A 15226-nucleotide genomic window follows, 5' to 3' on the forward strand; every position below is an offset into this window, starting at 1 on the left:
GCTCCAGACGCGCAGGCTCAGTAGTTGTGGCTCACGGGCCCAGTTGCTCCACGGCATGTGAGATCTTCCCAGACCACGGCTCGAACCCGTGTCCCCTGCATTAGCAGGCAGATTCTCAACCACTGCGCCACCAGGGAAGCCCCTATTCTACATATTTTTTAAACCCTACAAACGTTTTTACTATTATTTTATAATATCAGTATTCACTTAAAAACTCCTTTCTAGTGTTTTTCCTTCCTACCTGCATTTCTGTATTTCCTTTTGGGATACTTTATTTTCTGCTTGAATAAATAAATATCCCCTTTACTATTTATTTTAGTTCAGGTCTACTTGTAATGAATTCTCTGTTTTTGTCTGGATATATCTTTATTTCACTTACATTTTTGAAGGATATTTTTTGTTTTCCCTTAAGAAACAAACAAACAAAACCCTCCACTGTCAGTGTTATTGTTATTCATTTGAAGATATGGTCCACCTCCTGCTACTTTGAGAATTTTCTTTTTACTCTGGCTTTTAGCAGTTTTACTGTGATAATGTGCTATGGTGTGGTTTTCTTTGTATTCATACTTGGGGTTCTCTGAGCTTTTGAGTCTGTGTGTTGAAGTCTTCATCACTTTTAGAACAAATATTTTCTCTTCAAATATTGCTCCTGTCTAATTTTTCTTGTTTTTTGTTTTAATTATTGACATTTTATTTTGCTTTCAAATTCAGTGCCAGTGAATATCACATTTAGCATTCCGTTTTACGTGTGTGTGTCATGGGGCTTTTTTGTTTTTGTTTTGTTATTTTTAATATTTTACTTTCTCTGAGTACCTAAGGCTTCTGTTTGAGACTGAAATCCTGGGACTTTTCCCATGCTCCAAGTCACATTTCTCCCCCTTCTCCAGCCTTCAGCTTTATTCAGGTATATTTAATATACAAAAAATTGCACATACTTAATGTATACATTTTGATGAGTTTGGACATATGCATATACCTGTGATACCATCACTGCAATCAAGGTAGTAAACATATCCATCACCTCCAAAAGACTTCTTAAGTCCCCTTGTTTTCATTTTCATTTTTGTTGGAAGAACACTTAACATGAGATCTATCCTCTTAACGAGTTTTTACATGTACAGCACCATATTGTTAATTGCTCTGTCCAATTTTTTCTTCTCTTTCTGGGCCTCCAGTTACACACATGTCCCTTGCACTCTTTTTGTTACTTTCCATCTTTTATCCCTCTGCTGTAGTTTGTATCTTTTTTATTGATCTGTCTTGCAATTCACTAACTTCTATTGTGTCTCTAGTTAAACCCATCTATAGAGCTCTTAATTTCATTTGGTTCTAGAATGTCCATTTATTTATTTTTTTTTAATAAATTCTAGTTCTCCGGTAAACTTCTCCATCTTCATCTATTTTTATTTTTCCCTCAATATTCTTGAACATGTTAGCTATCATTACTTCAAAGCTCCAATGTCTGGATCATGCATAAGTCTGTTCCCATTGTGTTTTCCTCTCTAGGTAGATAAGTGTGTGGGCTGATCACCTCCATGCAGTCAGGGAGTGAGCTATGCCAGGGGGTTTGGTTGTGGTTTTGGAAAGGCTTGATCTACCTCTGGTTCACCCTCTTCCTAGAGTGTAGGCTCTCTAGGGCTCCCAAGTGCAAGCCTGTTGTGATCACTTTTATCTCTGAGGATGTAGCCTTTTGGGTTCCCAGCTAAAGAGCAGAGAGCCTCGTATGAGATTCCCCACATTAGGCAGAAACTGGATCTTGATCCCTGTGTACCCTTGCTGCACAAAGCCCTCAAACTGATACAGGAACAATGCTCCAGTGTTTTGCTCACTGTTTCTCTGGAGCAATTCATCATCTTCTCAGCTCTTCTGTGCTTCAAGGTGATTTTTTAAAATACCATACCAGCATTTTTAGATGTTTTTCCATGGGAGACTTGACCCCCAATACTGGAAATGGAAATTTTCATTTCATATATTTTATGATGATTTTCACATTGAAAAACAAAAATTTTATGTACTCAAATCAGTCTGTCTTTTCCTTTATACCATCTTGATTTTGTGTTATTCTTAGGAAAGTTTTCATTTATTCAAAATAATACTGTATTTTGGTTTTTAACATTTAGCTGTTTAATGTATCTGGAATTTATTTTTGTGAATAGTGTAAAGTTAGGATCTAACTATTTTCCTTTAAAATGGAGAGCCAGTTGTTCCAACACTATTGATTAGATCAGGAGTCTGAAAACTATGACCAACCCATTTTTGTTAATAAAGTTTTATTGGAACGTGGCCATGCCCATTTGGTTACATATTGGCTATGACTTCTTTAATATTACACCAGCAGAGTTGAGTAGTTCCAACAGAAACTGTGTGGCCCACAGAGCCGTATATTCACTTTCTGGTCATTTAAGAAAGTTTACCAACTCCTGTGTTAGACTATACTTTTTTAAATTAATCTGAGTTTTTACTTTAGCATATAAATGTGTTTCATGTCTATTTCTAGAATCTCTTCTATTTATTATTATTTATTATTAAGAACTTCATTTGTTCTTCTTTCATTATCACTCTTAGAGTTACTATAGCTTTATACTAATATATTTTATTGGCCTTGAAGATACAGTGTGTTTAGTCAGGTTTACTGAGGCATAATTTGCATACAGTAAGATTTACCCTTTTTATGTATACATTTTTGTGAATTTTGACAAATGTATACAGCCATGTAAAGATAGAGAACATTTTCATCACTCTGAAAGTTTCCTCCTCCCCATTTGTCCATCCCCTCTCCTCACCACTAGGCCCTGGCAGGAGCTGATGTGTTTTCTTGTCCCTACAGTTTTTGTCTTTTCCGGAATGTCATATAAATGGAATCATACACTGAGGAGTTTTTGAAGTCTGGATTCTTTCACCAAGCATCATGTGTTTGAGATCTGTCCATGTTGTTTGCATGCGTGGTCATTCCTTTTTATTGCTGAGTAGTATTTCCTTATGTCCATTCACTGGTTGATGGACATTTGGGTTGAATCCAGTTTTTGGCATTTATGAATAAAGCCAATAGAAACATTTGCGTACAAGATATTGTCTGGACATACATGTTTTTCTTTTTCTTGGACAGATACCTAGGAATGGGATTGTTGGGTCATATGTTTCAATAAATGGATGTTTAACTGTATAAGAAACTGCCAAACTGTTTTCACTTTACTTTCCAAAGTGGCTGTACCATTTTTTTCATTTCCACCATCAATGTATGAGAGTTGCAGGTGCTTTGCATCCTCACCAGCACTTAGTATCGTCAGTTTTGTTTTTCCATTTTAGTGATTCTAGTGGGTTGGGCATTATAGTTTTAATTCCTAATTAATTTAGTTCTTAGTTCATATTCCTAATGACTTAATGATGTTGAGCATCCTTCTCTGTGCTTATGTACCATCTGTGTATCTTCTCTGGTGAAGTGTCCAAATGTCTTTTGCCTGTTTTAAAAAACTGGGTTGTTTGTTTTCTTTCTTTCTTTTTTTTTTTTTTAAATAAAGGTAGAGGAATGGGGACATTTTGAATTTATTTATTTATTTATTTATTTATTTTTGGCTGTGTTGGGTCTTCGTTTCTGTGCAAGGGCTTTCTCCAGTTGCGGCAAGCGGGGGCCACTCTTCATTGCGGTGCACGGGCCTCTCACTATCGCGGCCTCTCTTGTTGCGGAGCACAGGCTCAGTAGTTGTGGCTCACAGGCCTAGTTGCTCCATGGCATGTGGGATCTTCCCAGACCAGGGCTCGAACCCGTGTCCCCTGCATTAGCAGGCAGATTCTCAACCACTGCGCCACCAGGGAAGCCCCTGTTTGTTTTCTTATGGTTGACTCATGAGACTTTTTTTATATGTTCTGAACGCTAGTCCTTTATCAAAAATGTGTTTTGCAGGCATTTTCTCCCAGTGTGTGGCTTGTCTTTTTATTTTTTAACAGTGTCTCTGAAGAATAAAACTTTTAAATTTTTATAGAGTCCACTTTATCAATTTTTTCTTGTATGTTTTGTGTTATCTTCTATTGCTGTGAACAAATTACCACAAACTTAGCAGTTTAAAACAACATAGATTTATTATCTCACAGTTTGCATGGGTCTGGAATCCAAGTTAGCTAGATCCTCTGCTCATGGTCACGCCAAACTGAAGTCAAGGTTCTGGCTGGGCTGCATTGCCTTCTGGAGCTCAGTGTCCTTTGCCACGCTCATGTGGTACTTGGCTGAATCCAGTTCCTTATAATTGTAGGACACAGGTTCCTCTTTTCTGGCTGGTCATCAGCCAGTGGCTGTTCTCAGCTCCTGGAGGCTGCCCACCATTTCCTGCCACATGGCCTTCTCCACAACATGGCGGTTGCTTTTTCAAGAAAAACAAGAGAGCGTCTGCTTCAGTTTCAAATCTCTCTGACTTCTCTTGTCTCTGAGCTCTAAACCCTTGTTTAAAAGGGCTCACCAGAATAAGTCAAGCCCACTCACATTCAAGGGAAAGGATTATACAGGGTATGTGCACCAGGAGGGAAACTCCTAGTTTCCTAGAACTCCAAGAAAATCCCAGGATGCCAACTTAGGATTCTTCCTACCACATGGTTTGTACTTTTTTATTTCTGAGAGATCTTTGCCCACTCCAAACTGGTGAAAATTTTTCTGATGTCTTCTTTTTTCTTTTCGGCTGTGCTGCACAGCTTGTGAGAGCTTAGTTCCCCGACTAGGGATTGAACCTGGGCCATGGCAGTGAAACCACCAAGTCCTAACCACTGGACCACCAGGGAATTCCATGTGATTTCTTTTAGAAGGTTAATAGTTTTAGGGTTTCTATCTAGACCTGTGGTTCATTGTATGCATGTATGTATTTATTTATGTATTAAGATATAATTCACCCTAATGTGTACAATTCCATGGTCTTTTGTATATCACAAAGTGGTGCAGCCATTGAATTAATTCTAGAACATTCTCATTACACACAAAAGAAACCCTCAGTTCATTAGCAGTCACTCTCTACTTCTTTTTCCCCCAACTTGGCAACCACTGATCTACTTTCTGTCTCTGAATTTGCCTATCCTAGATGTTTTGTATCAGTGTAATCATACAATATGTACACTTTTGTGTCTGACATTTTCACTAATCATGATGTTTGCAAGGTTCACCCGTGTTTTAGCATGTATTAGCACTTCATTCCTTTTTATGGCTGAATACTACTCTACTGTATAGAGATATACCACATTTTGTCTTTCCATTTGTCAGTTGATGGACATTGGGTTGTTTCTGTGTTTTGGCTATTTTGAATAATGCTGCTGTGAATATTCTCTTTTTTTTTTTTTAACTGAACTGTTTGAGATAAAGTACCAACATCATGGCCCTTTACCCCTAAGTTCTTCTGCATGCCTTTCCCAAGTATAAGGACTTTCTTTTTCATAACTACAGTGTAATTATCACATTTAGGAAATTTGTCATTGATATAATACTGTTATCTAATATACAATCCATATTCAAATTTCACTGATTTAATTAGTGATTTTAAATATCTTAAACAGGTGTTTAAAAATTACAGATTTTTTTATTAAGGTGAAATTCACTTAACATAAAATTAACCATTTAAAGTGGATAATTTGGTGGCATTCATAAAATGAAGTAGGAAGTATTTCTTCCTTTTTTATTTTTTGGAGGAGATTGGCATTAATTTTTCTTGAAATGTTTGGTAGAATTCTCTAGTGAAACCGTTTGGCCAGGAGATTTTCTGTTCAGGAGACTTTTAGTTATGAATTCAGTTTTTTAAATGATTTCAGTAGTACTCAAGTTATCTGTTTTATCTTGGTTGAGTTTCAGTAGTTTGTGGGTTTTGAGGAATTGGTCCGTTTTTTGGTAAATTGTTCAGTTTATGAGTACTAAGTTGTTTGTATTATTCCCTTGTTATCCTTTTGATGGCTGCAGGACCTAAAGTGACATTGTTTCATTCCTGATGTTGGAGAGATAGGTCTTCTCTCTTTTTATCTTTGTCAGTCTTTCTAGAGGTGTATCTATTTTATTAATTTATTTTTTAAATCAGCTTTTTGCGTCGTTGATTTTTTTTTTCTGTTGTTTTCATTGTTACTGATTTCTGTTCTTTTATATTTCCTTCCTTCTGCTTGCTTTGGGTTTATTTTTTTTCTTTTTCTACTTTGTTGAATTAGGAAATTAGAGTACTGATTTGAGCTCTTCTTTTCTAATATAAACTTAGCACTGTCATTTTCCCTCTCAGCATTGCTTCAGCTATGCTCCATATATTTTGATATGTTGTACTTTCATTTTCATTCATTTCTAATGTATTTTTAAAATTTATTGTGAGATTTCCTCTTTGACCCACAAATTATTTAGAAGTGGTTCTTTAGTTTCCAAGTGTTTGGATGTTTTCCTGTTATCTTTCTGTTATTGATTTATCGTTTGATTCCATTATGGTCAGAGAACACGCTCTATGATTTTAATGCTTTAAATTTGTTGAGGTTTATTTTATGGCCCAGGTGGATATTTTTCTTGGTGGATATTCTGTGAGCACTTTAAAAAAATGTATTCTGCTGTTGTTGGGTGAAGTGTTCTTTGTATGTATATATCAATTAGACCCTGTTGATTGATTTTACTCTTCACTTCTATATCCTTGTTGAATTTTTGTATAGAGTTCCACCCATTACTGAGATAGGGTATTAATGCCTTGAAGTATTATTGTGGCTTGGCTATGCTGGTTTCCTCATTTCATCTCTATCAGTTTTTGTTTCTTATATTTAAGGCTCTGTTGTTTGGTGCATACACATTTAGGATTGTTATGTCTTCCTGGTGGATTGATCCTTTAATCATCATGTAATGTCCCTCTTTGTCTCCAGCTATTTTCTTTGCTCTGAAATCTACTCACTGGATAGAATATAGCCACTCTACTTTTTTTTTTTAATTAAGGTTTGCACGGTATATCTGTTTTCAGCCTTTTACATTCAGCCTTTGTATTTGAAGAAAGTTTCTTACAGACAGCATATTGTTGGGTCTTTTGTTAATCCACTCTGCCGTGTTTTGTGTAGGTCTTAGCCTACTAATGCTGTTGCCTGGGAATGCCTGGGGGCACTCACCTGGGCCAGTGTTGTGGCTGGACCAGCCCTTGTGGTTCGTATTAGGATTGCAAGATGCACCTCAGCAACAAGCATCAGAGAACAAGCAAGGTTTTATTGCTCACAGGTCCTGACATGACATGTCTCAGGCCACACATTGAGGTCACAGGAAGAGAGATGGGTAGGGGGCTGCAGGTCATCCCTGGGCTTCTGCCTTTATTGGGGTTGAGGGTGAGGTGCCTAGGGTTTCATGGGTTCACTCTTTATTGGTGAATTTAAAACATGAGAGCGGGAATTGAAGTGCACAAAAGGAAAAACAGGGTCCCTCTAATGATCAGTTATGTAGGTCACCCACGGCTTTCTAAAAGGGGAACTTCATGGATGGTGGCCTGGTTCTTTATCTAGTTGTGTAGCTGGCAATATGTTTATTCAAGATGGATGTCTTTGAAGTGGATGCCTCAGCAATCAAAAGCTTATTATCAGGTACTTATATTACAATTAAAAAAAAAAACAAATGGTCAGGTACTTACACCACAGCCAATCTCAGTTAATTGGTGTATTTAGACCGTTTATATTAAATGTAACTACTGATATTTTAGGGCTTAAGTCTGCCACTGTGTTATTTGTTTTCTGTATGCTTCCTCCTTTTCTCTTTTCTTATTACTTTTCTGTGTTTTTTTTGAATATTTTTTATTCCATTTCAATTTATTTATAATGCCTGAGTATATCACTTTATACAGTTTGCTTAGGTGTTGCTCTAGGTATTACATTATACACACATAACTTTTCCCAGTCTAATGATAGTGTTTTACCAGTCCGCGTGAAGTGTAGAAACTGTATTTCCATTTAGGTCCCTTTACCTTCCCCAATTTTTAAATATAATAGTATTTCCTCCACATGGGGCTACTCCATTTTGGTGAAACTGGAAACCCATATGCTTGTCTTTTATCTGTCATCTTTACTGAATTATTCATTAGTAGTTCTTCATTACTTCTAGTAGTTGTCTTGAATTCTACATATAGTTATATCTTCCACAGAAAGGACTTTTTCATCCCTTTCTTTCTTGTATTTATACTTTTCATTTATTTTTATCTTATTGCCAGGCAAAAAGTTGAATCTGTTTTTTCTATTTTTCAACATCACCAGTGACTCTTTATCTTTTCACTTTATCTGTATAAAATGAGAGATTTACTTGTACTTTGCCTCTCTGCTTCTAAGGTTTTGTGATACAGTCTGGATGTTTTAAGTCTAAATTTTTATCTGACTACCCATGGTTTTCATTTTTTTATATGATCTGTCTTTAGGGCCTCTCTGACTTCAGCTCCAGCTCTCCCTCTCATTCCATCTACTCCACCAATAATGACCTTTTTGCTTTTCCTTTAGCACATCAGGGCCTGCTTCTGTCTCAGGCCTTTGCATTTGTTGTTCTCTCTGCCTGAATTGCTTTGCTTTCTCACCTTCTAAAAGGTCTTTACTGTCATGTCACATTCTCACTAAGACCTTCCCTGGTCATCCCGGTAAAGTTATAATCCGTCCCCTCATCAAATCCCCCAGTTCTCTTCCCTACTTGGTTTTCTTTTCATAGCACTTATGACCACCTAATGTACTATTTTATCTATTAGCTGGTTTATTGTCTATTTCTCTTTATTAGAATATAAGTTCCATGAAGGCAGGAGTTTTTCTCTATTTTTCTGTTTTGTTTTATTCCTGGTACCCAGAACAGAGCCTGGCACATGCAGGTACTCAATAAGTCTTTATTTAAGTAACTAATCTTCATCTATTTAGCATTTTCCTTCTTCAAGTTAGAACTCTCAAGCCAAAGGATGTGTTTTTTTATTAATAGTTCCTTGTACCTTTTGCCATATAACTTCCTTTTTTGTTCGCTTTCTTATTTATTTATACCAGGTAATACTTTTCATATGGTTTAAAATTCAACCAGTATAACAGGGTTTGTGTTGAATAGTATTCCTCCCTCTTCCATAGTCAAGCACGCCATTCCTCTCCTCAAAAGCAACTAGCTTTGTCACTTTCTTGATACTCCTTAAAGAGATAGTCCCATAAGGCTTTCTGAAAAGTTGACAAAATATTTTACAATTGTCTGTCCAGAACAGTTCCTGTTTCTCTTTCTATCTGCTGCTGAATCCTTCTCAACAGGCAGTGTAAATCATTTTTGAGAGAATGTTGCTGTCATGCTAGGTGCTGAGGGAGTGATATAGTGAAGAATTACTTTGCCCATGCTCTTGAAGTTCAAAATCCAAATGGGGTGGGAAGGTATCCACACTTAAAAAGTAACACAGGATTTAGAAAGATCAAGATGATATATATGAAATGTCATGAACATTGAATTATTAATTGTTGAATGAAATCTAAGTAACAAATACCATGAAAATTAGTTAATCAAAGCAGAGAGTGACTACATTTATCAGAGAAGAATACATTGGTTTTGGGTAATCTGAGAAGAGCGTAGAAGGAAAGCAGTGTATTATACCTTCTGTGTGTGTAGCAACATGATATTTATATACTAGGAATATATTTTTATGCCATGAGATTTTTCAAAGAGGAATAACGAAGTCCTTATCTTGTAGAGGAGAGATTATATGTGCTTATGACAAAGTCAGTGAGAGGACTTGCTATAAAAAAGTATCACATTCAGTGGGGATTCAGAGAGAGAGATCATAACCATTTGGGGAAATCAAGAAAATGTTTATAGGGAATTCATGATCAAGACAGAGCTTGAAAGATAAGTAATAATAAGCACAAAAGGATAACACAGTGGAAGACTCTAGTGCAGGGGTTGGCAAACTATAGCCCTTAGGCTGACCACCTGTTTTTGTAAGTAAAGTTTCATTGGAACATAGTCATGCCCATTGGTTTATGTATTGTCTGTGACAGCTTTCACGCTGTAGTGGTAGAGTTGAGCAGTTGAGACAGACCACATAGTCTGCAAAGTCTAAAATATTTACTATTTGGTCCTTTACAGAAAGAAAGTTTGCTGTTCCCTACAAGTAGATAGGCTATGGGTGGGAAAGTATTATTGCTAACTACTAAAGAAATGAAAATGATATACTTATTATAGCTGGAGGGGGAAGTCAGTAATAGAAGGGTGGGTGGCTAAAGAGGAGGTTATCCTTGAAGGAATTTAATAGGAAGACCATTACTTATAGAGAGGAAGTGGAGTATCTCTAGGCTGGGACAGTAGTTCATTTAGACATAGATGTGGTTTGTCCTTAATCATACTTTTCTAATCTTTCCCTTGCTAGCCAAGAAGGATCAGGAAGGTGGAGAAGAAAAGAAATCTGTGCAAAAGAAAAAAGTGAAAGAGTTAAAGGTGTTGGATTCAAAGACAGCCCAGAATCTCTGTGAGTAACTCTGTGATCTTAGCAATTTGAAATATGAAGGAGTTTTTCTAAGAGCTTAATCTGGTGGATCCAGGGTCCCTTGATATGAAACTTCCATTTGTTAGTTCCTGCTGTATGCCTGGTATTGCATAGTAAATACCTGATATCTAATCCCTTCAATAGCACTGCAAGATTGTTAGCATCTAGTTTTACGGCAAGAAAATAAAGGCTAATAGGACTTTTAGGAATTTGCCTAGTCACATAGCGGGTAAGAGGCAGGTCTGGGAGTTGAACCTCATATTTTCTTATTTCAAAGCCCTTACTATTTCCATTGCATCCACAGAAAATCTAACACAAATGTTCTAGCCACTGCACATTTCCTTCTTTCTCATTTTCTTTTAAGTATTTCCTTTAAAGGTGACTGGCTTGACTTCCATTAAATCTAAAGTAACTTTGTAGTTTAGAATAAATAATGTAAATCCTGTACTTCTCAGAGTAGGATCAGTAACGTCAAAGAGTTCTGTTCTGAACTTGCTACCTATACTCATAACTCTGATTGGTGGCAAATTTCAGATCAGAAACTCCTCTGCAGAGTTGATACAGGTAGTATTTAATGATCAGGATGAATGTTCATTTTTTTGTTCATTTCAACTGTTGATATCCTTACTTTATGTTGCATAATGAAGATTTAAATATTTGTTCAACAAATATTTGAGGGTCTGCCAGGTTTCAGGCTCTATTAGGCACATACTAGGTGTGTGTTCCAGAGATGAAAGGGTATGTATTCCATAAAACCCACTCATGATCCAGTGACATGGCTGTTGTCCCCATTTTACCCAGTGAGAAAACTAAAGTTCAGATGTTATGACTTGGCCAAGATCACACAGGTAATGAGGACACATACCTACAAGTAAAGTCAGTGATATAATGAGAACAGTAAGCCTTTAGATTATTCTTGACTATATAATCTTAGATCACTGGCAACAGATATTACTAAATAGTGTCTGTAGGTAAGTCCTTTTATGGAAATTAAAGTGATGTGAGAAAGTTCCTCTTCTCAAGATTATCTCTAGCAACATTAAAATGAGCAGTTGTTATTTTAGAAAATGATAAAAGACCGTGGGGTAGTACATTGTTATTTCCAGTTGAATGATATCAATATGGGAAACAGAATTTAGGAAGAGAATTGAGATTAGGAGGGTCTAGGTGTTATTTGGTGATTCAGTGATTATTAAGTGCCTCTTATATGGTGAGGATGCAAAACTAAGTAAGGTAGTCCCTATCCTCATGAGCCATATGTCTGGTAGAGACGGAAAAGTAAATAATGGTTATAGCACAAGTTGGTAAGTGCTATGATGGAGGTGTGCTAGGAAGCTTATGAGAGCACTGGGCAAGGGGGCATCTAAATCAAGTGGGAGGAGTATTGGAGGGAGCTCAGTCATTCTAAATGAAGTACTGCTTAAAACTATTTACAACAAACTAAATGAAGGGTGAGGGCTGGCTTGTTTCAGGCAGAGGGACCAGCATGTATGAAGGCACAGAGGCATGTGTGCAGTTCAAGAACTGCAAGTAGTTGAGTACAGCTGAGTAAAGGCCATATGTGGGGGAGTGGTGGTTGAAGAAGCTTTCAAGAAATAGACATAGAGGCTAGATCATAAAGAAGTCTGATAGGCTTAGGCTAAGAAGTATGTATTTTATCCTGAAAACTGTGAAAGTTATTGGAGGGATTTTAGTCAGGAAAGTGAGTGATACAACCCTATGTAATTTGGGGGAGGGCTACTTCAGCAGTGATTATGAGGCTGGATTGCTAGGGTAGGGGAAGACTCTAGGCAGAGAGATGTGTTATGTTATGGCTTTAAATTAGGCGAGAGGTGATCAAGGCCTGCAACTAAGTTGTGAGAATGAATAGGAAGGGAGAAGATATTAAGAAGATAGAATTAATGGAACTTAGTGATTGATAGAGGGGATAAACAAGATGTTTTCTTGGGTTAAGATCACTCTATAGAGAGTGGTACCACTTATTGAAATAGGAAAATCCAGCAGGAGCAGATTCTATCTTTTGTGGGAGAAATGGTGGACATGAGTGAGAGATGGCAGAGTGGTAGGTAGGAATGATTGATTTAATTTTAGGATAGAATTTAAGGTTCCTGTGGGAATCCTCCAACAGGATGGGTGTATTAGGCATTTGGGTATAGAAATCAGGAGGAATGTCTGGCTGGATATAAGAATTTAAGAGATAGTATATGAGTCATAGTTGAAGCCAATAATTTGCCTTGAAGGTCATTAATATTTGGGGGGGGCAAGTAACAAAAAGGGGAGACCTCAAAGGAGGCTGGAAAGGAACAGCAAGAAAAATACTCTGACATAGTCTAAGAAGTGGGCGTAGTAGTCAAGTAAAATCAGGACAGGACAGGTGTCTTTTGGATCTGGCATTAGGAAAGTCAGTGACCTAGGCAAGAATAATTTTAGTATAGCATAAGTGTTAAGAACAGAAGCTCTGGAATCCGTTTGTATTTAAATCCTGGCTCCAACCCTTACTAGCAGTGTGACCTTGGACGGGTAGCTTAACTTCTTTAAGTATGTTTCCTTTTCTGTCAAATGTGGTTAATAATACAAACTTATACATTATTATAAATGGGGTTAAATGAGATCATATATGTAGATTGTGTTTAAGATACTAGGTCTTACATGGAGTATACACTCAACAAATGATTGTCATCTTTTCACTGACTTTGTGGGGACGGAAGAATTAATGACAATGTGGAAGCAAGAATAGACTGTTATATTTTTAGAATGTTATAAGGTGAAGGAAAGAAGGAAGCTGGTAATTAAGAATGTTGGATCAGGGAGGATTTTTTTCTTTAAGATAGGAAAAACTTGAACGTGTATATCGTTGTCCCTCGGTATCTGTGGGGGATAGGTTCCAGGACCCCCCTCGTATACCGAAATCCATGGGTGCTCAAGTCCTTTATATAAAATGGTGTAGTATAGTTGGCCCTCTGTATCCACAGATGCGGAAGGCCCACTGTATATGCTGAAGGAAAAGGTCCTTAGGGCTACCTGTTCTATTGAAACACGAGGAAAGGATGAGTATATGGATATAGTTCTGCTAAGCTTACAGAAGTGTTGGCACAAGTCTTCTTCTAGATGATTCCAAAATAGCCCTTACTCGAGCCTCTTCTAGTCTGGTTCCAACTGAGGGCCCCCAGTGCTCAGTTTATAAGTGGCATGAGAGAAAGCTTAGCAAGTAATTTGACCGATGGCTTCAATTTTTCTCAGTAAAAAGCAGCAAGGCCTTTTTAGAACAAATGGGGAAGTGGCAGGACATTTGGGAGAATGGGGATATTTTATATGGAGGAGCTGCCAAGAGAGCCAGGAGAGCGTGGACTAGGGACACACAGAAGGATTCCCCACCATCACTGGTGCCACTTCAGATTCATAGACTCTGATCTGCAGTGTTCATCAGCCCAGGTGTAAGAGGAGAGGTATGAGATGGCTGGGTTAACTAAGGACTGGAAGGAGAAGGAAACAAGAGAATAAGAATAGTAGTAATAATAGAGTGGGAGTGAAAGGGTAGACTGCAGGGTCTAGGTTAAACGGAGGAAGCAAAGTAGAACTGAGACATTCAGAGAAAATGGAGTGGGCATCTGTCTCGTGGGGGAGAGAGCACGCAAGAGAGCACTCTGACGAGGTTGAGGAGCCAATTTAGGGATTAGTGAGTGAGAGAGCTGAAAGGGTGGGAGGTGTTTGTTGGGGAATGGGATGCGGCAGTTTAAGAATCAGAGCATTTCAAGGCAGTGGCAGCTCTGAGGATGGAATCAAGGGAGTGTGAGGAACTAAAATAGGAACAGGGTGAACATTTTTGATGTATATAGATAGAGAGATCAAAGACTTCCTGTGTGAGCAAAGACAAGGTGTTTGTAGAATGTGGTGCTTGGAACAGTGTGGCTGGCGTGTGACATAAATGTGGGGATTCGTGGGAGGGAAAGCTGGGAGGTGGGAACCTTAAACACTGGGCTCAGGAACTTGGATCTTAACTCTACAGGCAGTGGGGAGCTGGTGGAGGTTTGTGATCATGACTTTAAGAGAGCACTCCTAGGAAAGTTGTCCAGCGTAGGTTTGTAGGGTGGGCTGGAAGGGGGAAGAGACTGAGAAGAACATGTCTTTATATCTCATTTCCTGGCAGCAATCTTTTTGGGTTCCTTCCGCATGCCCTATCAAGAGATTAAGAATGTCATCCTGGAGGTGAATGAGGCTGTTCTGACTGAATCTATGATCCAGGTAAGGAGCAAGGTCATTCTGGAGCTGGCTCTTTGCATTGCTGTACACTAGCTCTGTCTCCTCTCTGCCTAGACGATGCGGACTCTGTAAGCATTGTTGACTTAAAGAATGCTGGCTTTATGTAAGCTTCCATCTCCCTGGTGATCAGGTTATTTCTGGTATATTTTTCAAAAGTCCTGCCATCTCACTAGCTGCCTCCCCCACCTCCCCCTACCCCAGCCCATGTCTCCTTCTTAGTGGTCCTTGGGCAGAGTGAGGGACTGATAGGAGGCTCAAGCTGTCAGCTCATCCCCTTCAAACTTAGACAGTCCCTTCTGTCTTGCAGAACCTCATTAAGCAGATGCCAGAGCCAGAGCAGTTAAAAATGCTTTCCGAACTGAAGGACGAATATGATGATCTGGCTGAGTCAGAGCAGTTCGGCGTGGTGGTGAGTGAGGCCTGTGGCACAGACTCTTCTCTGACCCCCTCCTCCCCGAGAGCATCCGGGGCACTTGCTCCTGGCCTCTTGTCTATTTTGAACCCATCTTTCTCTCTTTCTCCTC

General features: G+C 38.3%; 1 protein-coding gene across 6 annotated transcripts in view; it reads left to right on the forward strand.

Moving 5' to 3' along the window:
- LOC309657614 (protein diaphanous homolog 1-like) overlaps positions 1-15226 on the forward strand; it is a 54772-nt gene that overhangs the window by 26745 nt on the left and 12801 nt on the right. For 5 of the 6 annotated variants that reach the window (XM_082455312.1, XM_082455313.1, XM_082455314.1 and 2 more), the window contains 3 exons: positions 10326-10424; positions 14590-14684; positions 15010-15111. In XM_082455312.1, the coding sequence (XP_082311438.1) occupies positions 10326-10424; positions 14590-14684; positions 15010-15111 (296 nt within the window). Of the gene's footprint in view, positions 1-7484; positions 7549-10325; positions 10425-14589; positions 14685-15009; positions 15112-15226 lie in introns of those variants that run through there. The other variant, XM_082455311.1, reaches the window with a different exon arrangement.

Source organism: Balaenoptera physalus (genome assembly GCF_965194825.1).
Source record: "Balaenoptera physalus genome assembly, chromosome: 3".
Lineage (NCBI taxonomy): Eukaryota > Metazoa > Chordata > Mammalia > Artiodactyla > Balaenopteridae > Balaenoptera > Balaenoptera physalus.